Below are 25,787 nucleotides of genomic sequence, written 5' to 3'. Positions count from 1 at the left end.
CAAAGACTCTTGTTGATCTTTCTAGTTGTGTTCCCTCCTACTGACATCACCAAAGCAAAAATCACTGCCATCAAGAAGATGCCCGGCACTCCCAGATTTTGTTAAGGTGTTTTATAAATTAAATCAGGTAGTCATACCTGATCTCTGATTTCTTCCTATCTGAAGCAGGCAACACCAACACTGAAATGTTCAGGTATATAAGTATGAAAACTCAGAATGCTATGGAGAAGATGTAGACAGGATGGAGTCATGGAATCTATGCCTGTAGATCTTCTCCCAGTAGAGATGGTGATGGGAGGGGAGTTAAATGAATAAAAAGATGGTATTTAAAAGGTCGACATCCCCAACAGAGGAATCATCAGAGAAGGTGAGGAGCGACAGGGCACCATGACGGCTCAGATGAATGGAGCATTGATGGCTGGGGCTGGTAGGAGTTGGGCTTATCTGTTAAGGGCAAAGTTTTGAAAGGGGTGAGAATACAAGAACCTGTCTGCAGGACATCCCAAACCTAGGAAAGTCGTAAGAGCACTAAAGGAGCACCTAAATAAAATTATAGACAACACAACTAAAGGCCAAAGGAGACACTGCAACATTGCGGATCAAGAAACCAAAGCTATGCACTGTGGGTTTAAGGAGTAAAGGAATGAGCCAGAGCAACTTGATCAAGGCCTGAGCTCTGGGATTGTGCTTCTGTTCCTGGTGATAGTGCTCTTAACACTTACCATGTTTGCTGTGGTGATCTCTAAAGTGGTAACAATGGACCCCAGATTAAATGTGTAGGCTTTTAAATAACATGATACTCTATAGTCGAATATCTCCAGAAAGAAATTTAGTTTCCTTGGGAGAAACTATTATTAGCAAAGAAATAAGAACAGGACAGAGGGCTGGCTATGAAATATGACATTGGAAAGCTTTATGGCTAAGAGGTATAGTAAAAAGAAAACTTTGTAGAAAGAAACATAGCAATTAAGAAATCTTCATGAAGCTGGGCGGTGGTGGCACACGCCTGTAATCCCAGCATTCTGGGAGGCAGAGGCAGGTGGATTTCTGAGTTTGAGGCCAGCCTGGTCTACAGAGTGAGTTCCAGGACAGCCAGGGCTATACACAGAAACCCTGTCTGGAAAAAACCAAATGCAAGAAAGAAAAAAAAAAAAAACAAAAACGAGAAATCCTCATGAGTTATTTTGGGAGAATTGTGAGGTGATTGTTTACTACAGGGTGGGAGCCATATTGACCTGATCTTTATTGGCATCACTTCTTTGGGCGTGTTTCTCATGGACAGCACTCATGCGTGGACAGATCACTAGAACTCACAGGAAAGCCCGACACAAAAATCAAACTGGAGGAGAAAAGGAGAAATTGAAAGGGGATGACTAATTTCCTGAGATTATTTAAAGAACAAGTCATAACAGGAGCACTAGGTGCCCCATGTAATATCAGTTGATACTCACTCTGCACTCTATTGCCAGCCTTCTCAGAGCGGAGAGCTGGGAGAGAAATCTCAGCATCACATCTACAGGCTTAGACTTCTGTGCAGTTACCTCTAAGACGGCATTGGAATCCGACCTCCAGATATGCAGCTGGTAGATAAACATCCCGGCATCGGGTTTTATGTGTGTGAAATGAGGACGTAACGGTGGCGTTGACATCTAACAGTTCGGAGAGTGACAACCTACCTGCATGAGCTGACTGGCAGCACAGCGCCTGAGGGGAGGCCAGCTCTTTTTCTAATACCGTCATGCAGAATGAGCACATAACATCTCCATGGGTCAGTCAAAAGAGGAATACTCACATCCAGTCAGATCTGGACAGCATCCAGATTCCAAGCTTTTGTTCTGGTTGGAAGGCTGAGCTAAACTCGGATTAAGTTTAATAGGATTAGGTATAAAGTTCCACTTGTATTACTTGTGTAAGACAACTAATTAAGTTGCAGTAGACCTGGGCCAATAACAGTTGCTGTGAAAAAAAGACTGAAGGTTTTATATAGACCCCGAGATCTCAGTTGGAGCCGGGAGTGAAATGTGTTTGGTAGGAAAAGTCAGTGAGTGACAGAGGAGTGGCGGAGAGAGAGCTATGACCGACTGGAGCAAGCATCAGACAGAAGCCCTCGATACAGCACAGCGAAACCTCCATGCGTGTCATTGGATGCAGCTGTTGAATCTGGGTGGATTCCTTATTTCCTTCTGGGAATCTTTGTAACTGGTTGAAAATTGGAGCATTAGAAATCAATGAAAGAAACAGTATTAAATCATTAAGTGATGAAAAGATAATTTCCTTCACACTCAGCCTGCCTGAGAAGCAGTGTATATGTTGTAGCTCGCATTGTAATACCATTATTTTTTTCTTGGTGTCATCAGTGCTTGGCATGATTTTGGCATCAGAAATTATTTAGGGAAAACTTCACTTCTGGAGTTAATTGTTCTACATTGAGCTCTTAAATGTGTCAGAATTATGGTAAATATTTTAGGGTAGGCACTCCTCAATATTTCATAAATCCTAAACAAGAAAGAGAATCCAAGAACTCTCTATAAAGATATATATTTTAGGTACATGTAATTTTTTTTCTGGGAAAGTCTCCAACACTTTCATCAGATTTTCAAATAATACAAAAAATTGGACCTCTCCCGTTGCACCTACACAGTTTGTCTGTCTCCTCCTGTATAAACAGAGGCACCTTGATTGTTGCTGCCTGCCTTACTTTGAGACCAGCCAACAGATCTCCTTGAAAAGCCAGTGACTTCCACCCAATGAGACTTGAAAAGATTTACAGAGTTCCAAAATTGTTATAATTGAAAGCTCAGACTTTTTTTTTGAGACAGGGTTTCTCTGTGTAGTCCTGGCTGTCCTGGAACTCGCTCTGTAGACCAGGCTGGCCTCGAACTCAGAAATCCTCTTGCCTCTGCCTCCCCAGTGTTAGGATTAAAGGTGTGCGCCACCACCGCCCGGCTGAAATTGCAGCTTTAGAGTGATGGTGATCTCCCTTTTCCCATGTCTTCACAGCCTGTGACAAAGCTAGTAGTTTTTGGAAGAACAAGACACAGGCTTGTTGCTTTGGGAACTCAGGTTACATTTTACTGTCACCCCCACCCCCTCAGTGTGTGAATACAGATTTGGTCTTCTCCAGGAATATTTTGTTGTGAGGTAACTTCCCGAGAAGTCTGACCTTCTCGATGGGATGTGTGTTTCATGCGGTTTTTTCCTTCTCCTTGCAAACCTCCCAGGGCGCCAAAGCATGCTTCCTGCGGGACATTCCGTTCTCAGCCATCTACTTCCCGTGCTACGCCCACGTGAAGGCTTCCTTCGCCAATGAAGACGGGCAGGTCAACCCCGGAAGCCTGCTCTTAGCTGGTGCTATTGCTGGTGAGTCTTGTCCGCACAGCGCCATTTTCCCACCCCCACCCCCACCCCCACCCCGTCCAGGATCCAGCCTAACTCCACCCATGGTACAGAAATAGGTTTCTGTTTTCTGACAGTTTTCAACAGAGTCTACGTGACTTTCTTTGACTAGCTTCTAGAAGACAGATAAGGAATTAATTTGTACTTTGCCACACTAGATTATTAGAAGAACTTTAGCTTTTAGAAAGTGTTTGCTAAAGATTCGTTCATTTTTATTTATTTCTTTTTTTCTGTAGTTTCTCTGGTACTGTAGAATCTAATTCAAATTCCATATTATTTCCTAATTTCCCTTCGTAAGACAAAAACAAAAATGGCTTGACTTTAACTTTTTAAAACATTAAAGGCTCATGCCCTTAAAGGTTATCTAAACAAATCTAAATCTAAACATGTAAGCTTGTCCAGAATTTCAGTAAAAGCTATTATTGTATAGTTAGAAGAAGCATAATAAAATTAGAAGAAACTAAGGTGATTAGATTGATTTCTTGAAGTGGCTGTCAAGTCAGGGGCTAGATGTATTTTAAGTGAATCATAAAAGTGACTGTCTTTTTTCTTTAGTGCTGTGCTGGAACAATTAGGAATATTACGCAGAAAAATAGGGACTTAAAAATAGATTCTGATTATCAGCACAGTGAGGGAGTCAGTGCTTGGCTTTTGGGAAACTCTTTGTCCAGAGAAGCTAAGGGATGGGTGAATCTGGCTACAGCTCCTTAAGTGCTAACAAGTTTACCATCAGTTTTGTTGTGCTTGTCAGATTGGACATTAGAGCTGGCAAACAAGATTGGAGGTGAAGCCCAGCCTTGCAACGATACTTCCTGCCGACATCTTTTGCCGGAACCCCAGTGGCAGGAAGCCATACCATTTTCCTTTATCCTTAACATTTTCTTTCTCAAAGGCATGGATGCTGGTCTGTGAGCCAGGGCTATTATGTCCTGGGTGACTGAGGATTTTAGTTGCTTGGGTAATAAGATCCAAAGATCAACACTAAGGAAGCAAGATCTGGAATGCAGAATCCTTATTTCCATTTCCAACTCAACCATTTATTCGCTGTGCCCTGAGTTGTCATTACATATCTATACATGAGGAAAACTAGAAATACGATTTATTTCAACTGGCCAATTGAAATAAGGTTAGGGCTGCAGGAAAACTAAGTGCCACTTATTGATGTGTGACCTTTGACAAGTTGTTGCTTCCCATACATGATTTCCTCAGCTTTGAATAGAGAGAATAGCATAGAGTCCAGAATGTGTCACAAGGAGGGGAGCGTGGGAGGCTCTTAGCATAGTGTCTATCATGAATCATGTATTCAGGAAATATATGGACTGAATCTAGGTTCTAGAAGAATTGGCCCATCAAATCACTCCTCAAGTGCCAGATAGGAGATTAAGGATGAATACTAGAGTGAGGGAGTCAGTTTACTTTCTACTGTGTGTTTCACAGGGAACAACCTTGGACTGGCAGACTTGGAGACATTTGCCTTAACCCCTGAGCCATCTCTTCGGCCTTTTTGCTTTGGCCTACTTTCGTGGTTTTTGATGGAGTCTCAATCACACTCTACCTGTGTTTGTACTTCCTCTCATCAGCATTGTTGACTATTGTAGGGTGGTGGTTAGTGGCTTGTGCTATGGGATCTGGCTGCATGAGTCAGATTCATTTCCTCACTGAGACCTCTAGCACATGCAAGCCATGGACTCTGTCTTGGCTCACTTTGGGGGATAGGAACCAGTCTTAGCTTCACTAAAGAATTAAGTGGAATAAAAAGACAAAGATTTAAAGTAGTTGACATCATGTCAGTATTCAGAAATGTTCAACTATAGTGATTTTCTTCTGTGTATAATTTTAAACTCCTTAAACATAGTTTTAACTGCTGGATAATCATACCCTTATTTTTCATTATAATTTTTGAGATTATAATATAATTATATTATCTCCCTTTTCTCCCTGCAGTCCTCCCTAAGTTTGTGTTGTCACCCCCTCCTTTTCAAGCTAACGGTCTCTTTTTATCTCTAGTAGTGTGCATATCTCAGTGTGCATATGTGATCTAAATATATAACCTGCTCAGTCTATATGATGTTATATTATGTGTGTTTTCAGAGCTGACCATTTGATATTGTATTATCAATTTGTATGCTCTTCCTGGGGAAAGACTATTTTTCCTGCTTTCAGCATTCCTTAGGTGTCTCTAATTTTGTTTTGTTTTGTTTTGTTTTTTAACAGCGTTGAGGCCTTAACCTTTCCCCTTCTATTTAAGCAAGACTATTGACATCATCCTTATTCAGTTCACGTTTAAGCGTCCTTTGTTATTAAGACTTCTAGGAGACATAATATTAAAGCAAACTTTATGTTCCTCTGGCTCCCATAATCTGCTCGCCTCTCTTCCACGAACATCCCTGAGCCTTAGACATAGATGCTGTACTGTAAATGTATCAGTCGGGACTAGGATCCACGACTCTGCATTTTGATCAGTTGTGGTTTTCTGTAATGGTCTTTGTTGGAAAGAGAAGATTCCTTATGAGGGTTCAATTATCTGTGGGTACAAGGAAAAATATTTAAAATGTAATTATGAGTTATACTTGTGTACTAAACTAGCAATTATAGGTTCTCCTCCAAGATCTATAAGTTTACTAGTCCCAAGCAGTTGGCTAGTTGGCAGAAGGAATGATTCCATCTTTTGTTGACCAGGCCTTAAGTCCAATTAGAAAACTTTTGGTTACTACCTAGGTATGTGTGCCACTATTGCACCTTTAGGGTTATTATGTCATGCCAGTTGTGGTTCAGAGGCATCATAGTTGGGTAGGACTCTTGGTTTCTGCCCTCCTTTAGAAACCTGCATCGTGCCTTCTGGTACCATGAAAGATGGTCCACAGGAAGATGGCTATTAGGTTATATTGCAGCTCTGGTCCTCTTGGTCCTATGTCTGAAGTGGATTGTGTCTTCAATGATAGAAACTTATCCTTTCTTCCCTAGGTGGCAACCTAGGATGCTAACAACGGCCTGTAATGTTTTGGGACTCTCTTAGATAACACTGACCAGCAACTCAAAAGAGGGTGTGCCATGCCTTCTGTTAAGGTTCTTATTAGATAGCATAGGACTCTTGGGAATGGCATAGTCAGCCCAGATAGGAAATTTTTATTCAACCTCTTTGCGAATATGTATACACATACTTATATATATTATAGGTATCTTTAGGTAGATAGCTAATAGAATGGATCCTTATTATCTCTTCAGATATCCATAGTTATTTTACTCCCCTCCCTTCTTCTGTGTTTCTCTCCCCTCTAGCTAAAGCTAGCCCACATTCACACATCGCACCCCTCTTTACTTTCCTAGTTTTTATATTCGCTCTTCTGAAGATGTGGAGCTGGGGATATCAGATGAGAGGAAACTGTAATATTTTCCTTTCTTTGTCTGGGATACCTCACTCAATATGTTCATTCTTTCCCAGTTCTGTCTGTTTACCTGCAGATTTTATAATGCCATTTTTTTCTTTGCAGTTGAATAGTATTTCGTTATATTAGTCAGGGTTCTCTAGAGGAACAGAAATTTTATAATGAATCTCTAGATAGATAATAGATAATAGATAGATAGATAGATAGATAGATAGATAGATAGATAGATAGATAGACAGACAAAAGGAATTTGTTGTAATGCCATACAGGTTGAGTTCAGCTACTCCAACCATGTCTGGCTGTGAACAGAAAGTCTAGTAGTTGCTCAGTTCACAATGATAGATGCCTCAACTGGCCTTCAGAATATGCTGAAACCCCAAAGTGCGCTCTAATGCTGGTGAATGAATGTATGTGCTAACAAGGTAAGATGAAGCAGGCGAAGAGCAAAGTTTCCTTCTTCTATTCTTTATATAGACTACCAGCAGAAAGTAAGACACACCCACATTAAAAGTGTGTCTTCTAGGCTCAAGACCCGGATCAAAGATGTATGTCTTCCTACCTCAAAGGCCCAGACTAGAAGTGGATTCACCCACTTCAAACCAAGTTAAAAAAAATCTCTCAGGTGTTCCCTCCATTTCTGGATTGTAGTTCATTCCACATTAGTCATGTTGAGAACCACTAATGGCTTTCACATCTATTGTGTATATGTCCTACATTTTTATGATCTATCAAATGCCTGAGTGATGCCCAATGAAATACAAACATAAAGCTGATGGAAAGGATGAGGACAATCCAGGATTCTAAAATGGAATTCAATAAAGAGATGGAATCATATAGCTCTTAATCACAGATACGTAGAACTGTCCAAATTTCTGAAACTTTTATAGAAGTGATTTTTATCAATACAAAGCAAGTCTTTAGGCTTAAACACTTTACCCTGATTTGGATTATCTCTCCTTTTTGGAGAAGTAGATTCTGGGAGCTGAGGTTGCTGGTAGAAAGTATGATTGTCTTTTGTTTGTTTTCACATGAAACCACATTAGTCTCGAGGCTCTGGAGGCATTGCCACCTCCGTGCTGGTGTCGAGCCCCACAGCCGCCACCCTGTCCCTGTGCACTCACCTGCTGTGCTAGTCAGGGTTAGAATTGCTGTGCTGAAACAACACAACCTAAAGCAACCTGAGGAGGGAACAGTTTATCTGGCTCACACCTCCATATCACTTTCCATCCCCTGAAGGATGTCAGAGCAGGAACTTAAGAACCCATGTCATGGTAAGAACCCAGAGGCAAGAACTGAAGCAGGGGCCATGGAGGGCTGCTGCTTACTGGCTTGCTCCTCGTGGTTTGCTCAGCCTGCTGACTTATAGAACCCAGGATCACCAGCCTAAGGATGGCACCACCCACAGTGGGCTGAGCCCTTGTCCATCAATCACTGATTAAGAAATGTCCCCATGGGCTTCCCTATGTCTAGATGTTATGGAACCATTTTCTAAATTGAGGTTTCCTCTTTTCAGATGTCTATGGCTCTGGTCAGGTTGACATAAAATTAGCCAGTATACCTGGGATAGGTATACTTTATTACTAACTCAAAGCATCTCAGCTTAAGACACATACCTACTGTGTGTTTTGGGGTGTGGGTCAGGAGCAGTTTTTTGGATGTCTGTGGCTTGGGGTCTGTTTCAAAATCCTGGGAGGGAAGACCTACTGGCACTGAAGATTTGATCATTGAATAATTCAATTCTTAGCACCCTGAGACTATAAAATAGTGGATACAGATCTGGGTAGTGAAGTACACATACTCATGGAACTTTCTTCCTGAAAGTCTTAAACTGCTAGAAAATACGGCGGCCTCCGTACTCAGAAAACAACAGCTCTGCATCTGAAATTGGTGATGCCACAGGCCAGAACTTGCAGGAAAAACTATTGATAGTGTAATGTGTAAGCGGAGACTCTTGAGCTCCGAGTAAACAGAAGAATGTATTCTAAGAGCAGGAAGCCGGTGAGCTGCCTTTCTGGACACATAGGCAGCCTGGCCTCTTCCTGTGCCACCTAGAGCTTCAAGCAACATTTGTCTGCAAGTTACCCAGACTTGTAATGTAGAGAATGGGCCATTGGCCTGGTGACAGCTTATGTAGAACTGAGGGAAAACAGGACAGGGCTTAATCCCATGTCAGACCTTAACCACAGGTGTGGCAAAACATAAACTAACAGCTTTTCCCTAGTGGAGTAGAAAATGAAGTACTCTCACTGCACCGTTCAGCTGACTTTCTGCAAGTCAGCATTTGGGAAGTTTGGGAAGGCTCTGCCCTGTGGCCTGCCTTAGCCTTTTCAGCATAGAGCGCTCACCCATCCAAAAGGGAAAGTGGTGGGAAAGAGGGTCTGGAGTACCGCAGATGCCACCCGGGGCTGCGTGCAGTGCCTGGCCAGCCTTTTATTTGATCCTGAGTATCAGTAGACAGCCAGCCATCCTCAGCCAGGAAGGGGCGGCGGTGGCAGCGGAGAACGTGAACTCAAAAAAATTACAGAGGAAATGTGATTTAGGGACCGCAGGGGAACTTTCAAGGACTGTAATTGGAATCTTGGAGGGGTGATTCTTTTTATCTTACTTTTTAGTCTAAAATAAAAGTAAGTATACAGGAAGTTGTAAAAACAATACAGTAATGTTTCACCTACACTTCCTGGGAATGTTGTATCCTTCATAACTATCAGACAAGGTCAAAATCAGAAAACTGACATCTAACATATATCAGGGTTCTGTGGCATTTTAAACTTATTTTATGTGTTTATTTGAAGATGGACCCAAGGGTCGAGTGCAATGATTACTTGATTATCTTAAGACAGTTTCTCATTAGAAAGGACCGAGGCTAACCTTTGTAGACCAAAGCGGCCTTGAGTATCTTTTTGGTTTTTAATTAATGAGATGATTATCAAAATTAAAAATCTCTATGGTTCTGAATGATAAAGCAGGCACGATCAAAGAAAACCAAGGTAGACCTTTTTTAAACGGTGCTTACCTGTAATCCCAACACTCTGGAAATTAAGGCAGGACAATTAAAAGTTTGAGGATTGTCCGGGCGCCACAGCAAAAGAATAAGGAAAAAGAGAAAAAAGACCTTTAGGAAATAAGGACACGGTAAAGATCACCCCCTAGAATATGACATAAAAATACAGAGATGAAAAATCAGAACTAAAGGGGCACATGACATAGGTCTACTGTCTGTTTAAAAGATACTACCTTGATGTCAAAATTAGGAAGAAGGACAGAAACAGGTGAGTAAAAGATGGGTTTCTCATCAGAAGCAACACCTCCCAGTTGCCCAGGACATGAGGTGTGGACCACAGTGATGTAGCATCCGACGGGAGGACAGAGCCTGCATCTGCTCTGCTTGCAAGGGTTCCCTTCTCTGCAGCCATGTTAGGAGTGAATTCAAGGACTCATGGGATAGATACCTGAAGCAGCGCTGACCGAGAAAAGTTTGTGCTGGAAAAGTGAAAGCTGTGACTTGATCCAGATCGTCTCTGACAATGGTGTTTGTACTTACTGTGCAAGAATAGCTGTTGGGAGACACGTGAAGGAAAGAAAAGGGGCGGAGCAAAAGTGACTCCCTGAAAGGGGATGTGAGCATATTAGAGTCACTCCCGTGTGGCAGATATATATGCGCCACAGCTATGTCACGGCTATGTATAATTATCTAGTGGAGGAATGGAGATAAACCAGGAAGTAACTGGAAGCGGAGGAGACAGAAACATACACAGGACATGAGGAACGAGTCCAGTAGCCACAGTCAGCGGAAATGGATCCAGTGAAATTCAATGCCCTCGGTTCAGCTTTAGAAGGAAGTATAAACAGCTCGACATTTTTCTCCTTTTTTTTTCCTTTTGATTTTTCTAGACAAGGTTTCTCGGTGTAGCCCTGGATGTCCTGAAACCCGCTTTGTAGACCACACTGGCTTCGAACTCAGAGGTCTGCCTACCTCCTGAGTGCTGGGATTGTAGGAGTGCACCATCACTGCCTGACTGATTTCCCTCCTTAATGAATAACTTTATCACGTTACTGCCAGTCACCAACCTAGTAGGTTGATTGTATAGCTAATACCCAAACAGTGCAATGTGGAAAGCCTTAGCTTTGACCTAAAATAAGTCTAAATAAGTCTAAACCTTTCTTACAAAAATTAATGTCTCTGTCCCCAAAGCTGTCTAGGTTCACCAAATCAAGTTTTCTTCTTGCTATAAGTGATCGTCTGTAGTTGCTGACTCCCTAGGAATCCCACGGTTGTTTTTATTGGCTGCTGAGGACAAGTGTCATTTCTGTTGCCTGGGTGATGGGTAGGGCTACGTATGCCTGAATAATGTCCATAATGAACCAAGAAGGCTCCCTGCCCTCTTCCTGTGGGGACACAGAAGATACCTTCCTATCTTCAGGTAGCATCTTCTTCCCCACCCAAGCCATCTCATCAATGTGGCTTAAAGCAGAGAATGACCTGGCAAATTGATTCATAATCTCTGCCCACTCGGACTTGGAAAACCAGTAGCTGTCAGACAGCAAGCCCTTTGCAGGACTGGGCAGCTAGCCTGTCAAAGTTTAGAGTATCTGAACTTAGTTTTCCAGGTTTAATGTCAACCCCATTCCCCCCCCTACACATTTCACCCCTCAGAAGTCTACACAACATGCCTGTAACAGTTCCGAGAGCTTAGATGTCATCCTTTTGGGGGTGTGGGGTGCTACAGACAAGATGGCTGGACTTGCGTTTGGGTTATAGGATTTTTAACACACACCCCCAACACACACACACACACACACACACACCAATCGGTGTGGCCAGGCATCTTATTACATGGTTTATGCGTTTCTCTTAGCATTTCTTCATTCGGGCATTTTTATTCTCCTAGCACGTTCTCTCCTCTAGCTTTCTCTCGTGACCAGGAAATGCGTATGAAAAGTACCTTCACAGAAAAAGAACAAGTCCTGTTACTGCCCCTGTGTCTGTCACAGCACCACATGACTGTATCTGCAGTGTGGTTAGGAGGGCTTCATTTTCGTGTCCTGAGGAGACTCCCTGCTAGACTCTCTCTAAACCAGGGAGTGAAGCAAAATGGCCAGTGTGAACAGTGGGTTTCTAAGCATCTTTCCTGTTTCCTTTCATCATGTCAGAAGATAAATTCCTGGCTCAAAATTACAGTCATCTCTCCAAACTAACAGGAGCCCAGCGCTGCTTCTTAGGTGAACACTGGATAGAGAGTGCGCTTCGCATACGGGAAAGGCACTGTTTGGGTAATGACTACTCCTAAGAATTAGTGTTGGAGGAGTTGAGTGGAGATGGAAGGCAAAGAGACACTCTCTGGTCTTCTGGTGGAAATGGGAGCATGCCGTTCACAGTTCCACCCGCCCCCTCCACACACACACTGGCAATGTGACTTTAAAACTGTCTGTTGAAGGATGAGATGAAGTTCTAAGCCAGACCATGTTGGTTTGGACAGAAATTCTTACAGAATTATTAAGCCTTAAAAAAAGCAAAGGAGATTTATGCATCTGCATCTGACCAGTTTGGTTTGGAATAGGTTCATAGTGGAAAAGTAATAAAACCATAAGAGACAGTGTCTTCTGAATGGTCTCCATTTTAAAACTCTCAACATGGACTGCCCCATTTTTTGGATAAAAACGACTGTAAAAAAAAATTTACTGTTGGTAATTTTGGGAGGGACTTCTTGTTGGGAGGGATTTGTTTGCTGTTGTTATTGTTGTTGTTGTTGTTGTTGTTGTCCTTTTTATCAATTACCAGCCAGTATAAATTTTAAGCTTTCCATTTTAAAAGTTTTCTAGCTATATCGATTTTGGGAGAAAGATGTGTGTACGAGTCACAAATAGGCTCCCGGTGTTTGCTTAGCAATCAGTACAGCCTTCTGGTAAGAGAAGTTGGGGGTTTGGAGTGCAGGGTGGCTGGATGTGTGAGGAAAAGCAGCGCCCTGTGGCTGCCAGCAGCCAGGAAACCATGAAGAGGAAACACATAATAAGCTTCGCCTCTGAAAAATCAGACCTAATAACTTCGCGAGGTTCTGATTTCAACAGGAAAGCAAAAAAGAAAAAGAAAAAGAAAAAGAAAAAAGAAAAAAATAAAACAATTTTTTTTTTTGGAAAACCACTTTCTCTGTTTGCTCTCAACCACTTGAAATAGTGTTACAGAAAAATAATTGCTTAAAAATATTTATGTATTTAAGAATAGAAACAACAAATGAATGTTGGTGCACTGGGGGGGGTGGGGGAGTGTTACAGACAGAACTGTCACGTTGTGCTTTCCAGAGGACAGCAAAATGGACATTTTATTGCATTGGCTGCTTAACTTTCTTTCCACGGCCAGCAGCTCAAAGCACAGTTATTTTTATATAGTGAGAATGTGAGTGGACTGAGATGGTGTTGTGTCTCGCCTCCAGGTATGCCTGCGGCATCTTTAGTGACCCCTGCTGATGTTATCAAGACTAGATTACAGGTGGCTGCCCGGGCTGGCCAAAGCACTTACAGCGGTGTGATGGACTGCTTCAGAAAGATACTTCGGGAAGAAGGCCCGAAAGCACTGTGGAAAGGAGCTGGTGGTACGGAAGTAATTGGCTCTTAACTAACCCTTTGGTATCAGGGAAATTTCTTAAAACTCTAATGGTGTCTGTTGTTTCCATCTTGATCGTAGCTCGCGTCTTCCGCTCCTCGCCCCAGTTCGGTGTCACCTTGCTCACTTATGAATTGCTGCAGCGGTGGTTCTATGTCGATTTTGGAGGCGTGTAAGTGTCATGGCGAGCACACTGCTAAATGTCCACAACCCCTAATACTCGGTTCTCATTGAGAAAAGTGCAGGGGGCTGTCTGCCTCCTATGACAGTGTCCACAAGGTTGTTTCCCAGGGAGCTCAGAGAGGACTAGAATTCAATCATTGCTGCACGTTGCGTGGTTTTATTGGTTTCTACTGGTATTGTTTTTTTAAAGAGTCAGTTCACATTCCCTCTATTCTCTTATAGGAAGCCTGTGGGATCCGAACCGGTTCCTAAATCCCGGATTACTCTGCCTGCTCCCAATCCTGACCATGTAGGGGGTTACAAACTGGCCGTTGCAACATTCGCAGGGATTGAAAACAAATTTGGACTTTACCTACCTCTCTTTAAGCCATCGGCATCTACCTCAAAAGTGACGGCTGCGGACTCCTAGGGGGACTGACCTGGATGTGGCTGCAAAATGATTGGAACCACAATACCCCCCATCTGGGTCTGAGGCATGACTCCGCCTCTTCCGCATCTGTCCCGTTTAAATTCAGGTCAATGCTTCTTATATTAAATGTAATCATTCATTTTCTGGATGTTTTTGTAGCAAGATCATGTGGAATTATTCCTAATTATTCTTTGGCACTCTGCCCACAACCTGTGTTTGTATCTTTTAAATACTGAGATTTGGTCAATACTAACTCAATCTGGAATAAGTCTGAAGGGACATTATGGAGGCCTCCTACCTGGATGATGGCCTCACTAATGCTCCTGAAAGGTGGCCATGGTTTCCAACAGAGTTCTGAGCATGTTTAAAGTAGTAGAAAGCTAGGTATATATTTATAAAAATGAAAAACACTGGAGAGAAAAAAAAAACCAAATATCTAGCCTGGACTCAAATTTTAAACATGCACAAATTTGGTCTCTGGATTATATTATGAAGGTTTTATGTGAAACATGTTTTTTTCATAATGAAAACCACATTGAGGATGTTTAGTAATCATACTCTCTTACTGTACCAAGTCTACTAGGGAAAAGTTTCGAATGTTAAGGAAGTGCTTTTGGCCTTTTTATTATAGAGACAGAAGAAACACAATTCTACTCTTGAGTGTACTGATTTGGGATAAATATGCCTATGATGAACACATGCTGATTCCTATTTTAATAGACACTGGAAGAATAATGTACACCCCCTTTTTGCTGGCATTGCCCTCCTTGAGTCCCCATGGTTGGCACCCATTTGCCTTTAAAATCAACTTTCTCTCGAATCATGTCAGACAAATATACTCTAAGTTTATATTTAATCTGGGGTGCCTTGTATCATGGTCAGAGGCTTGTGTGTCTGTGCAGGAAAAATAAACTATTTTTTAAAGCTACTGATTGCTTGCTCTTGTGTGTTTCCATGATGAATGGCAAAATATGTTGTCATTAATGGACTCTTACTCTTCGTGCCAATGGGATATCGTGTTCCCATCGAAGCTGGCTTTCAAAGTAATCTGTGGGCTTGTTTTCATGGCGCAGAATGAGTAGGGGAGTGTATATTTCACTCTGGGTAAGGAAAGAACTACTGAACCTGTACACTCATCTTTTTGTTTAAAGATTTAGGTATTTTATTTATATGGATGCACTGTAGCTGTCTTCAGAAGAGGGTACCAAATCCCATTACAGATGGCTATGAGCCACCATGTGGTTGCTGGGAACTGAACTCAGGACCTTTGGAAGAACAGTCAGTGTTCTTAACCATTAAGCCATCTCTCTAGCCACCAAAAGTGGCCAAAATCACAGTTGTGAGCTACCATGTGGTTGCTGGGAATTGAACTCTGGAAGAACAGTCAGTACTCTTAACCTCTGAGCCATCTTTCCAACCCACACTAACCATCTTTAATACTGAAGACAATTTGTGTGTTTGGATGTATATGTGCTTATGGGGGCAGGGTACTTATATCTGTAAGTCTCAGGTATAAGTGCACATGTGTGCACATATGTATGGAAACCAGGGTTTTGCACTCAGTGTCTTCCCTGCTCACGCCATTTTAATTACTGAGAGAGAGTCTCTTGTGGAATTAAAGCCTGTAACTGGCCAGTGCCCTACAGAGAGCCACCTGTGCCACATTCACAAACATCCCACCTGTTCTTGGGAAACATGTGAGTGCCTCCTCTCCTGGGTTTCTATGTGAGTGAGAGATCCAAACTCAGTTCCCCAGGCTTGCACAGTGGACCCCTTACTGACAGGGCCTTCTCCCCAGCCCAATTTGCTGCGATTTCTTCTCATGATTGAAGTAACATAAAGCTTCAGTAGACGTTGGACCTGAGAACTATGCTATGATATCTGTAACGTAATTTGCTACTGGCGTACACCAGAATAAAATTCCGATGTATCTAGCCCTTGTTGATATTTATCTCATTGTGATGACTTTGGAAAGGAAGTCAATCTTACGAATTTGTGGATTACTGTCGACAGCAGTCATCACCCAGAGATGTTGCTGATTGATCTACTGGTGTTTGAGTGTTCTTGGTCCCTGAAGGTTTCCATCACTGTCCCTGCAGTTAGATTAAAGCTGGAAAGCATCAACATCATCCACAAGTTTTTGATTTGCATGTCTGGTAAAGGTGTGTATCTTTACCAGACATAGGACATGTCTGTTTGACAAAGGAGTAATCTCCCCTTCATATAATGTGGAATCCACTACATAGCAACCTTGAAGACCAGGTACCCGTTTGAGGATGGTATAAAACCCACTGCTCTAGCTTTGGACTTTGGAGTGTGGAAGGATGCTCCTGAGTGCATGCAATGCCTTTTGACCTTTGTTGGAAATTTTACAGAAGATCAGATTTTGATGGAAAACAGCCCACAGACCCAGATCTCATTAAAAGCACGTAGTCCACCCATTTCTTTATGAACTCTTGGTTTTGGTGTGAGAGCATCTTGGTTCTGCTTAGAGGTATATGGGACTGGGAGGGGTGATTCTACAATGGGGAAGGAACTGGGAGGAGGGAACTGGGAAGAAAGGGAGGGTCTTACTGGGATGTAAAGTGAATATGTGAATAAATGAATGAATGAACAAATGGATGGGGAACAAGAAGAACCAGAGGCCACGAGCCTGAGAGGAGATAGGATCACACTATGCGTGTTTCTTTGAAATGTCTGACTTTTTCTGCTCGGGAGGCAGTGGCTTGAGAACCTTTGAAGGAGGCCTAATTTCCATGCCTTCTGCTCCGTGGGTGGCATGCCTGTAATAGGCCTAGAATTGGACTGCAATCACCATGCGGTGAGAACCACGCGAAATTTGTTCTGGGGTTTTTCTTCTCCCCAAAGTGACAGCACAGTATGTTTGGGGCAGCATGGCTGCTGTCATTGCTGCAGTCAGTCCCTGGACCATGTCCCTCCTTAAGGGAGAGAGGCACAATCGGCATGCTGTCGCTCCTGTGTGCCTCTGTGCCTTCCCTACTATTGAGCCCCGGAGCCCTACAGCTCTGTGCTTAGCCGAGCTCATGATTACTTGGGAGGCGGGGCAGACAGGCCTGCTTTTCGCAGCCGCCTTTTTAATTTTTTTCCAAGGAGAAGAGAAAATGCGAAGCTGACCACAGAGCGAACACACTGGTTCTTGGGTTCCAGTGGTGGCTGGCTTTCTTGAAGCTGGGTGGTGCGCTGTCGCCAAGCCCCCGCTGCACCTCATAACCCACAACCATTTGCCGAGCTCCCTGGGGTCGCCTTAATCCCAGCAGCCAGGGTCGCACAGGGAAAAGTAAGAATTCTGGCGCAGAAAGAAAAAGAGAGTCATTTAAATGCTTATTGCATTTCAAGCTTCAGTTTTTACTTAGCTAAAATATTTAGCATTGCTGGAAAACAATGTTTAAATCTTCGTGCTTATATGTGATTTAATGGTGTGGCCTGTGTAAACCTCGGGATGCTTACGTTTTGACAGTCTTCTGGAAATGTTTAGCAGCACATAACTCGGTGTGCAGGGAATAAAAACGGAAAACAAATTGCGCTTGAAACTGTTTGCAGTCTCTTCAGACTGTGTATTCAGAATGCACGGCATGCATGTTGGGAAGCTTCAGGTGTGAGGATGGGGGCACTTCAATGATAATATTTGGTGAATCTGTCTTAGGCCCTGGTTTATCTGCCTTCCAAATTAACCTTCCCTCCAAACCCTCGTGTGCCTCTGACCACAGAAGCCAGACTTGTAGGGATGAATTTGTACTCTTGCCACTGAGTAGAATCCCATTTTCAATTCTGGGTAATCGAATGCTTTCAGGATGTGGATTTTTCCAGAGCTTTCTAAAATGTTCTTTCCACCAGCGTCTTCCACAAAGGGGTGTGTGCCTTTTCTTTTGCCTGGGGGAGGGGGCAGATAGGACACAGTTTTCTCCTAAAGGTTCAGCCTTTGGTATTAAGACAAAATGTACTCGAGAAATCGCCTGCTTCTTCCTGTCTCAGATACCTACCAACATCCTTGTGTGTTTTTCTGAAAAACAGCCTTTCCCTTGAAACCTTAGACAGGGCTCTATAAGGGAGAGACCATTCTAGATCATGAATATTATAAGGTATCATTTTAAAGTATGCATGAATGAACAGTTGAATGAATGGATTTTTGATAAATGTTTTTTTTCTCCACTATGTTTTTTGGTGGTTCTTATGATACTAAAGGATTAAACCCTCCAGCCTTGAATAAAATGTTGTATTTCTGAGCTGTATCCCCAGCCCCTTTTATTTATTTTGAACCATGGCATTTTCCAAGTTGCCCAGTCATGCTGGAACTTTTAATCCATCCCTCTCAACCAACCAAATACCTGGAAATACAGGCTGGTGACATCAGGTTGAAGACACAGGTGGTGCCAACCATCAGACTGGCTTCCACACTGTCCCTTATAGGGCCTTTCTGCTGCTAGCATTAAAACCAGAAATGAAGACCAACTGAAACAGTCCCGAGTATCAAACACTTCCTTTAGAAATCATAAGTCAATCTTTTATATTCAGTCAACATAGCTGCAAAATAGGTTTTAATTATTAGTAATTTGGTTTTGTGAGTCAGGAAGTAAGACATGAGCTCGAAGATGAATTTAAGTTCCCTGGTCATTGTGAAAATTAAACTGTTGTTTTAAAAATCTTCTCCTTTGTGGTGAATCACCTTGGTCTTGCGGTAGGTTGGGAATCATTTCCCTTATCAGTGAATACACATTTGAAGCTGGCTCCCTGTTTCTCAAATCTGTTGGAGGCTGCTGAGAACAGTGGCTTTATTTTCAGAGAGGTTTGTCTTTAGCTAATGCATTAATTGCCTGAGAAGAGTCCAAATGGAACCCTCGCTTTCATCTGCTAGGGTACCTAATAAAATAATGTTGTTTGCTTTGAGATGCTGGGCTGTTAAAGGGGTTTTGCTTAAGGCAAAACCACAGTCCCCTTGAATAAGTCTTGGAGGAAAATTAGGAAGACACAGCAATTGTGCTTGTCTCAGGCTGACTTCTGGGTCGACACGCCTCCCTTTACTCTGGTCCGGCCACCAAGGCTCTGGTGCCTGCAGTTGTTTTGGTGTGACGCTCTTCAAGGGTGTAAGAGCTAATATGGTGATTTTAGAGTTGATGCAAATTCTCAAAACAGACGTGTACAATAAGAGACAGAAGAACAAGTGGAGAGTGAAAACCATTAAAGACACATAGAACATTCATTGCTCTGCCCAAAGCTGCCATCCTTAGCTCTTGTAATGGTCCCTTGCACGCTACTCTTAGGGAACAGGGTTCTCTGATCTGTAAGGACTCATTAAATAGGAGCAGTCACATGCCAGACATTATCTTATTAAGTCTTTGTGGTTCTTGAAGAGGTATCCTTTTTTTTTCATGTTAAGAATGAGGAGGCTGAGACCAGCAATAAGTGTCTTATTGTTTAGGTGCCACAGCGAAAGAACCCAGATTTGAGTCTGATTTCCTAAAAGCCCATCCTCTGCTAGAAAGGTCTCTTTGAAAAATTCAGTGCAGAAAGGTCTTAGGACAGTATGCCCAGGGTGGTCAATTCTCACTAACAGAGGAACCGCTCTCACTTCCAGGGAAAGGGGGGAGCGTGATCTCTGATTGTTTATCTTACCAAGTACATTTGCTACCTCAAAGAATTCCAGGACTTGAGGACCAGGTGAATCCTGAGGCAGTCTTTTGAGGTTCCTCTTAAACAATTTTACAGCCTATTAAAGTCAGTAAAGAGGATTGAGGTAAACTTGAAGCATTTGCCCCACAGGAATAAAGTTGGAAGGTAATGTGGAAAAATCAGAGGTAAGTTTACAAAAGGTTAGAGTGCAATGTGATACGAAGCAAACGGAACTGGATCGTCTTCAAACTTTCTTCATTTGAAAATGCCATTTTTTTTTGACAAGGGTTGGAAATAATGGAAAACCACATTAAAAGTAAATAGAGATAGATGCTTGGTCTCGGCGTCTGGAGAGACTAGAGACAGTTCCCAGAATGTGGGGCATGCTGATGACTTTGGTCATAACATTCTCATCAGCACTAGTAGAAAGAAAGCCGTTCTCCATTCTCAAGAGGGTTCTTACTACCATCACTCTGTCTCACCCATTCTCACACAAATGTTACCAAGTTATTCATGAACCATGCCAAAAACTTGCAACACTTTCTTGTTGGGAAAAATAACATTAAAATGTCATGTTATCACTCTTCTCAAGAGTATGGTGTGCTCAGACTGTACACTTCTGTTCTGAAGCAGAAATTTGCCACTTAAGTTCTGTACAACGTAATGTGTGCTTATTGTAGTCTGAGAATTTATGTCTTCTACTAGTTAATTGCTCCATCTAAGGCTGCTTTTGAGGCGTGTTTTATTTTATGTGTATGGGTATTTTTCCTGAATTTGTGTCTGTGTGACAGATAAGCTCCAAGTGCCATGAGAGGCAGGAAGAGGCCATCGGGTCTCCTGGAACAAGAGTTAACGGTCATCAGCCACCACCCAGCCTCCATGTCACCATCCAGCCTCCTCCACGTCAGTCCTGAAAGGGCAAACCCATCTCCTCTGCAACAGACACAGTGCTCTTGGCCTCTGAGCCGTCTCTCCATCCAGCTTTTAACAATCTGCCTCTTATGATGAAGCTTGTCATTTGGGAAAGTCTCATTATTATACTAGGCTGTTGCTCTGTTTTTATAAAATAAGAAAGTCGGAAGAGTAGAAATAGGAAGAAGAGCATCTAGCATCTGTCTGTCTGTCTGTCTGTCTCTCTCTCTCTCTCTCTCTCTCTCACACACACACACACACACACACACACACACACACACGCAGGCACGCACGCACAGGCACAGGCACAGGCACACGCGTGCGTTCAGTTGGGGCCCTGTCCTGCGCTGCTGGGCACTGGGTGACTCTTCCTAACTCAAGAAGCAGGTGAAGCCTGACCTGACACTTTAGCTTACCCTTTATCTGTTTAGAAGGTCTGTGATCTTCTTTTCCTTTGTCTTTAGTGTGCCTGTGACTGGGTTCAGAGAGTCATCCTTTGTCATCCTTCAAAGGTTTGCCCCTTTGAAGTCAAGGCTCACACTTTTCTCCTTGCATTTAATTTAGGAAGAGTCTTAGCTAAATGACTACATTCCCTAATCCTCTCTATACGAATCTGGCTGATTTATAATAATGGCATTTGGCATCTCTATGTCATCACAGATACCTTCTATCTGTAAAGTGTTGGCCTATTTTCTGATTATATCGCAATGAGTTACCAATGTCCCCAACATGAGTTTGACCAGCTTTGCCTTCTGTGAGGCACTGATCTCTTCTCCACCTTTGTTGTCTACTTTGAAAGTTGTATTTTACAAAAAAAAAAAAAAAAAAAAAAGTCTCCATCTGGAACACTTGAGAAACCTAGAATGTAACAGAACTATGGGATCAGAGAGTTCTTCAAGCAGCTGGTATGTGGGAAAGAAAGGGAGCATGATTGGAATGTGAGACTATCACTACCTTAACTTGCCACCTGAGGCAGTTTCCACTCGAGGTGCAGAGTACCAGATCCTCAGAGACCCCATGAGTCTCCCCAATTGTTTGAACAGAGAGAAATCATAGCAACCAAGTTAGCTAGAATCTGTAAGACAAAGAAGCCCATCCTAGAGACAGCTGAGGGCATTACAGAGCTGTCTCCACATGTGAAAAGAACCTTTGGAAGACTCTGGAGAGAAGCACTGAAACCAAGAAAGAATGAAAATTCTGGAGCTTCCGAGAAGGAATTTTAGCCCTGAAAGCAACAGTAAAGTCGTCAGCCTACACAGCACACCAAGTAGATATCTCAGAAGAGTGTCAGGTGAACAGCTAAATTAGGCTGCTGATAACAGTCACTACTGTTCCTAACAGATTCAAAATGTGAGCCTCATACAGACTTCATCGACTCCAAGTATTAAGTGTCAGAGCACAAAAGCAATGCTTAAAGGAATACAAGCATTGTTAAAATCTTAAAGACAAAAAAACCACAACTAAGTAAAAAAAAAAAAAAATTAATAGAAAGACCACAAAATATAGTTGTGGAATGAGCAACAAAACCATTAGGATAACAATTATAAATAATGTAAAGAAAGTAGAGGAATCTGGGGTGAGCAGAAGGTGGTGAGCTGAGATCTTTACCCTACAGCCCCTACCCCACAAAACATCTGTGCGCATGTGCTCATGCTTGTGTGGATGTGGTTACAGGTCACTGGACAATCTTGATTTTTCTGTTTTGTTGTTCTCTCTCCTCTGGTATGGCAGGCTGCCTGACCTGTGACCTTACCAGGTTTCTTCGGTCTCTGCTTTCTATCTTACCATAAGAGCACTGGGGTTACACACCATCCCAGCCAGCTTTACATGGGTTCTGGGGATTCAGACTTATGGCTTTACACTTGTGCAGTAAGTACGTTACCAACTGAGCCATCTCTCTAGCCTTGTCTGAGATATTTCTTTCTTTTTTTTTTTAATTTATTGATATATTTATTTACATTTCAAATGAGATATTTCAAGTGCTGAAAGAAAAAAAAAATCTGCCCATGAAAGTTCTGTTTCTTAAAAAAAAAAAAAAAAAAAAAAAATTCCTCAGAGATAAAGAGGAAACTGTCAGTCCTGTAGGGGTAAAGCAAAAGCAAGCACACTTGACTGGCATATATGCAAAGCAGCAAACACTAGCGTGACTCCTTCAGGCTAAAATGACGGGATACTAACCCAAGTGACTGATATAAAAGTTAAAGGGTTAAGGATTGTCCTGCTCCGTGCTTGGCTTGCACAAAGCACTGAGCTCAGTCCTCATAGGTCGGATGAACAGGTCAGTTTATGGAGAGAATATAAGCTATGTATCTAGTAGCAACTTCAAAGTACATAGATACAAATGAAAAGGTAACCAGATTCAAAACCATGGTTTGGCCTTTTAAACATTGGGAATAAAACTGTTTAAAGTTGTTGAATAAGCCCAGGCTTTAATCTCAGCACTTAGGAGGCAGAGGTATGTGGGAGGTTAAACATGGAGGTTAGCCTGTTTTGCATAGTGAGCGCCAGGGGAACATAGGAGACCCTATATTCAGAAACTAAGGGGAGGACAATCTTGTTCCGGATACATGACTTAGAGGTTATGAGCACTTGCTACTCTTGCAGAGGACCTACCTCTGGCTCACAGCATCTAAACTGTGGCTCACAACTGTGAAACCCTATTTCTAGGTCTCTTCTGCCCTCTGTAGGCACCAGGTATGCACATGGTCCATATACATATATGCAGGCAAACACGCATACTCACAAAAATAAGTGTTTTAATCATCTTTAACTTTTAAAAAAGTTAAAATCTTGGTATTTACGCATTTTATGCACCACGTTGTATAAAGGATCATTCTTAGGTTAACTGTCTCTGATGAGGAAGAGCAGGTGCATTTTATTATTTTTGCTATTATTGGCTCTTCCAGGCTATAGCTTTTCATATTGACATTGACCTTAGGCCTTGAGGAACGGGCGTTTCTCACAGATTAAAAAGTTAATTGGAAAATCAGTCAGTCAGAAGAATGACCCTAATTAAAGGGTGGAACTTCAGAAGGAGGATTTATAAATTCAGTGTTCTCAACAGTTGCTGCAGAGGCTCAGTAACTGGTTGTGTGTTAGAATGACCAGATCCACGCAACTTTAGTGGGGTAGTAAATATCACTCAGGGATAAGACCATAGAGGACCTGGTGCAGTTGTGAGATGTTCCCCAGAGGGTCATGTGCTCAAACCCTTGGTCACCAGCGGGTGGTGCTGTTTTGGAAGGTTATGGAAACTTTAGGAGGGGGAGAGGCTCTGGAGGAGGAGGTGGGTATTGAAGCTGGCCATGAGTTTGGATAGCTGGCCCCACTTTCTGTCCACTCATTGCTTTCTGACTTTAGACCATGTGACTAGTCACCTCTCCCTACAGCTGCTATGTATGCCTTCCCCATCACTTCGAGAGACTGTGTCTCTTTAACTAAGAGCTAAGATAAACCTGTCCCGAGGTTGCTTTGTTCAGGAGATTCATCACAGCAAGGAAAAATGTTTAACAAACACTCGAGGCCAAAGTCAAATCATCTAGCATCATAGACCAGTATAAGGATTTGGACCTTCCCACCGTTTGTTCTGGTGACTTCTGTGTTTGACCAACACAGCCCTTGTAGCTATTCTGAAGAGATGGACTGAAAAGTAAGGGGAGGTAGCTACTGCAGAAACAGAGCTAGAGGTAGGCTGGCTGGAGGCACATGACCTCCTCACCCCTTCTCCACCCACTCAAGTGGCTTGAATGTAAAATTGCCCCCATAGACTCATGCTTGTGGATGACAGGTTGTACGGCCCATATCTCTGATCTATGGAAATATTTTTTTTCTATGTACTGTCTTTCAAAGTCCAGAAGATGGCTTTAATATGTGGCTGCCATCCGTGTCTAGCTTTCTCCCATGAATTGAGCCAGTCCATATTTACACCAAGCTCTGGTGTGTTTTCTGTTCTTTCAGCTGGTAATAAAGAACTTTCCCTACTCCCACACATGATTGTGTATAGAAGCATGGGGGAGGGACACTGGTGAGGGACACTGGTGAAATTCTGTTGGGCAACATTGGGCTCCTAGGCGACCTGCTTGTGCAACCTACTCAAACCCTTTGATTCAGATCACAATTTCTATAGTACAAATGGTTTCTAGCTCTTTCTACCTATGATCGAGTGGGGCCAATATGCCTTAACTTACAGTAGAACATCTAAATGCATGGCATGTTCATATCTTATGGCAAAGGAATCTTTTTCTACAGGACCTGGTGCTGTAGTAATGGAACTCATTGCCAGTGACTCTAGGGAGTTCCAGGCTATCAGTGACAGACTGGGACCGCTGAGAGAGCTGGCTTCTTGGATTAAGCAGCTACTGAATTTACTGTTGCATACTGAATTACATGTTGCATGGTGTTCCAACAGTTTCACACTGTTTCTCCTCATCATTAATGTTTGCATCATTAACATCTGTGGCTGTATTGCCTAAGCTCAGGGCTATAGCAAAGTCCATCCCCCATTTTTTGTTCACCAAAAGCCTTGACTTCCACCTAGCATGCGGCTTACAGATATAGAACGTGTTGGTTTTGAAGCCCCAAATAGCCCACTACATGCTGGGTTTTCTTCTACATGGTGAGAGTTTTAAATAGCAGTTTCTCCTTTACGTTGGAGGAAATATCAGCATGTTCCTAAGCTCTGGGAGGGTTGAAGATCTCAAACAAGTTCACTGAAGCAGCAGGTCCCTAAGACTTCTTTGAATTCATCTCTTAGCTTCACATTACTAGTGACACATGTGATAATCTGTTGATACTCAATGAGATTTAGAATGACCTAAGGGACACATCCCTGAGAGTGCCTATCATGGTGTTCCCAGAGAGGGTCAACTGAGGAAGAAAGACTTACTCTCAAAGTAGGAGGTATCTTCCAAAAACAATTCTAGCTAGAAAGAGGTCTGAGGAAAAAGCAGTGAGCATTCTGCCAAGATCAGCATGGACACAAGACTCTCACTTCTTTGGCCTCCTAATGGAACTCATTACCAGTGACTCTAGGGAGTTCCAGGCTACCAGTGACAGACTGGGACCGCTGAGAGAGCTGGCTTCTTGGATTAAGCAGCTACTGCATTTACTGTTGAATGGACATGGACACTGTTGCATTGTTTAGCCAAATGGCGCATTGGCATGTATTAGAGGGGACAGCTATTAGTTGTGGTTGTTTTTTATTGTTGTTGTTTTAGATTTTTGTTTGGGTATTTGCTTTTGTTTTGTTGTTTGTTTGCTTGTTTGCTTGTTTTTG

General features: G+C 42.6%; 1 protein-coding gene across 1 annotated transcript in view; it reads left to right on the top strand.

Moving 5' to 3' along the window:
- The window catches only part of Slc25a13 (solute carrier family 25 member 13), a 180,688-nt gene extending 165,788 nt beyond the window's left edge, over positions 1 to 14,900 (top strand). The window contains exons 15-18 of the mRNA XM_052173222.1: positions 3,222 to 3,360; positions 13,211 to 13,369; positions 13,462 to 13,552; positions 13,786 to 14,900. Of these exons, the coding sequence (XP_052029182.1) occupies positions 3,222 to 3,360; positions 13,211 to 13,369; positions 13,462 to 13,552; positions 13,786 to 13,972 (576 nt within the window). The 3' untranslated portion in view covers positions 13,973 to 14,900. The remainder of the gene's footprint in view (positions 1 to 3,221; positions 3,361 to 13,210; positions 13,370 to 13,461; positions 13,553 to 13,785) is intronic.
- Positions 14,901 to 25,787: the final 10,887 nt, after the last annotated feature.

The sequence above is a fragment of the Apodemus sylvaticus genome, chromosome 2 (assembly GCF_947179515.1).
Source record: "Apodemus sylvaticus chromosome 2, mApoSyl1.1, whole genome shotgun sequence".
NCBI lineage: Eukaryota > Metazoa > Chordata > Mammalia > Rodentia > Muridae > Apodemus > Apodemus sylvaticus.
Note: the sequence above shows the minus strand (reverse complement) of the source record. Positions and strands in the feature narration are given on the sequence as shown.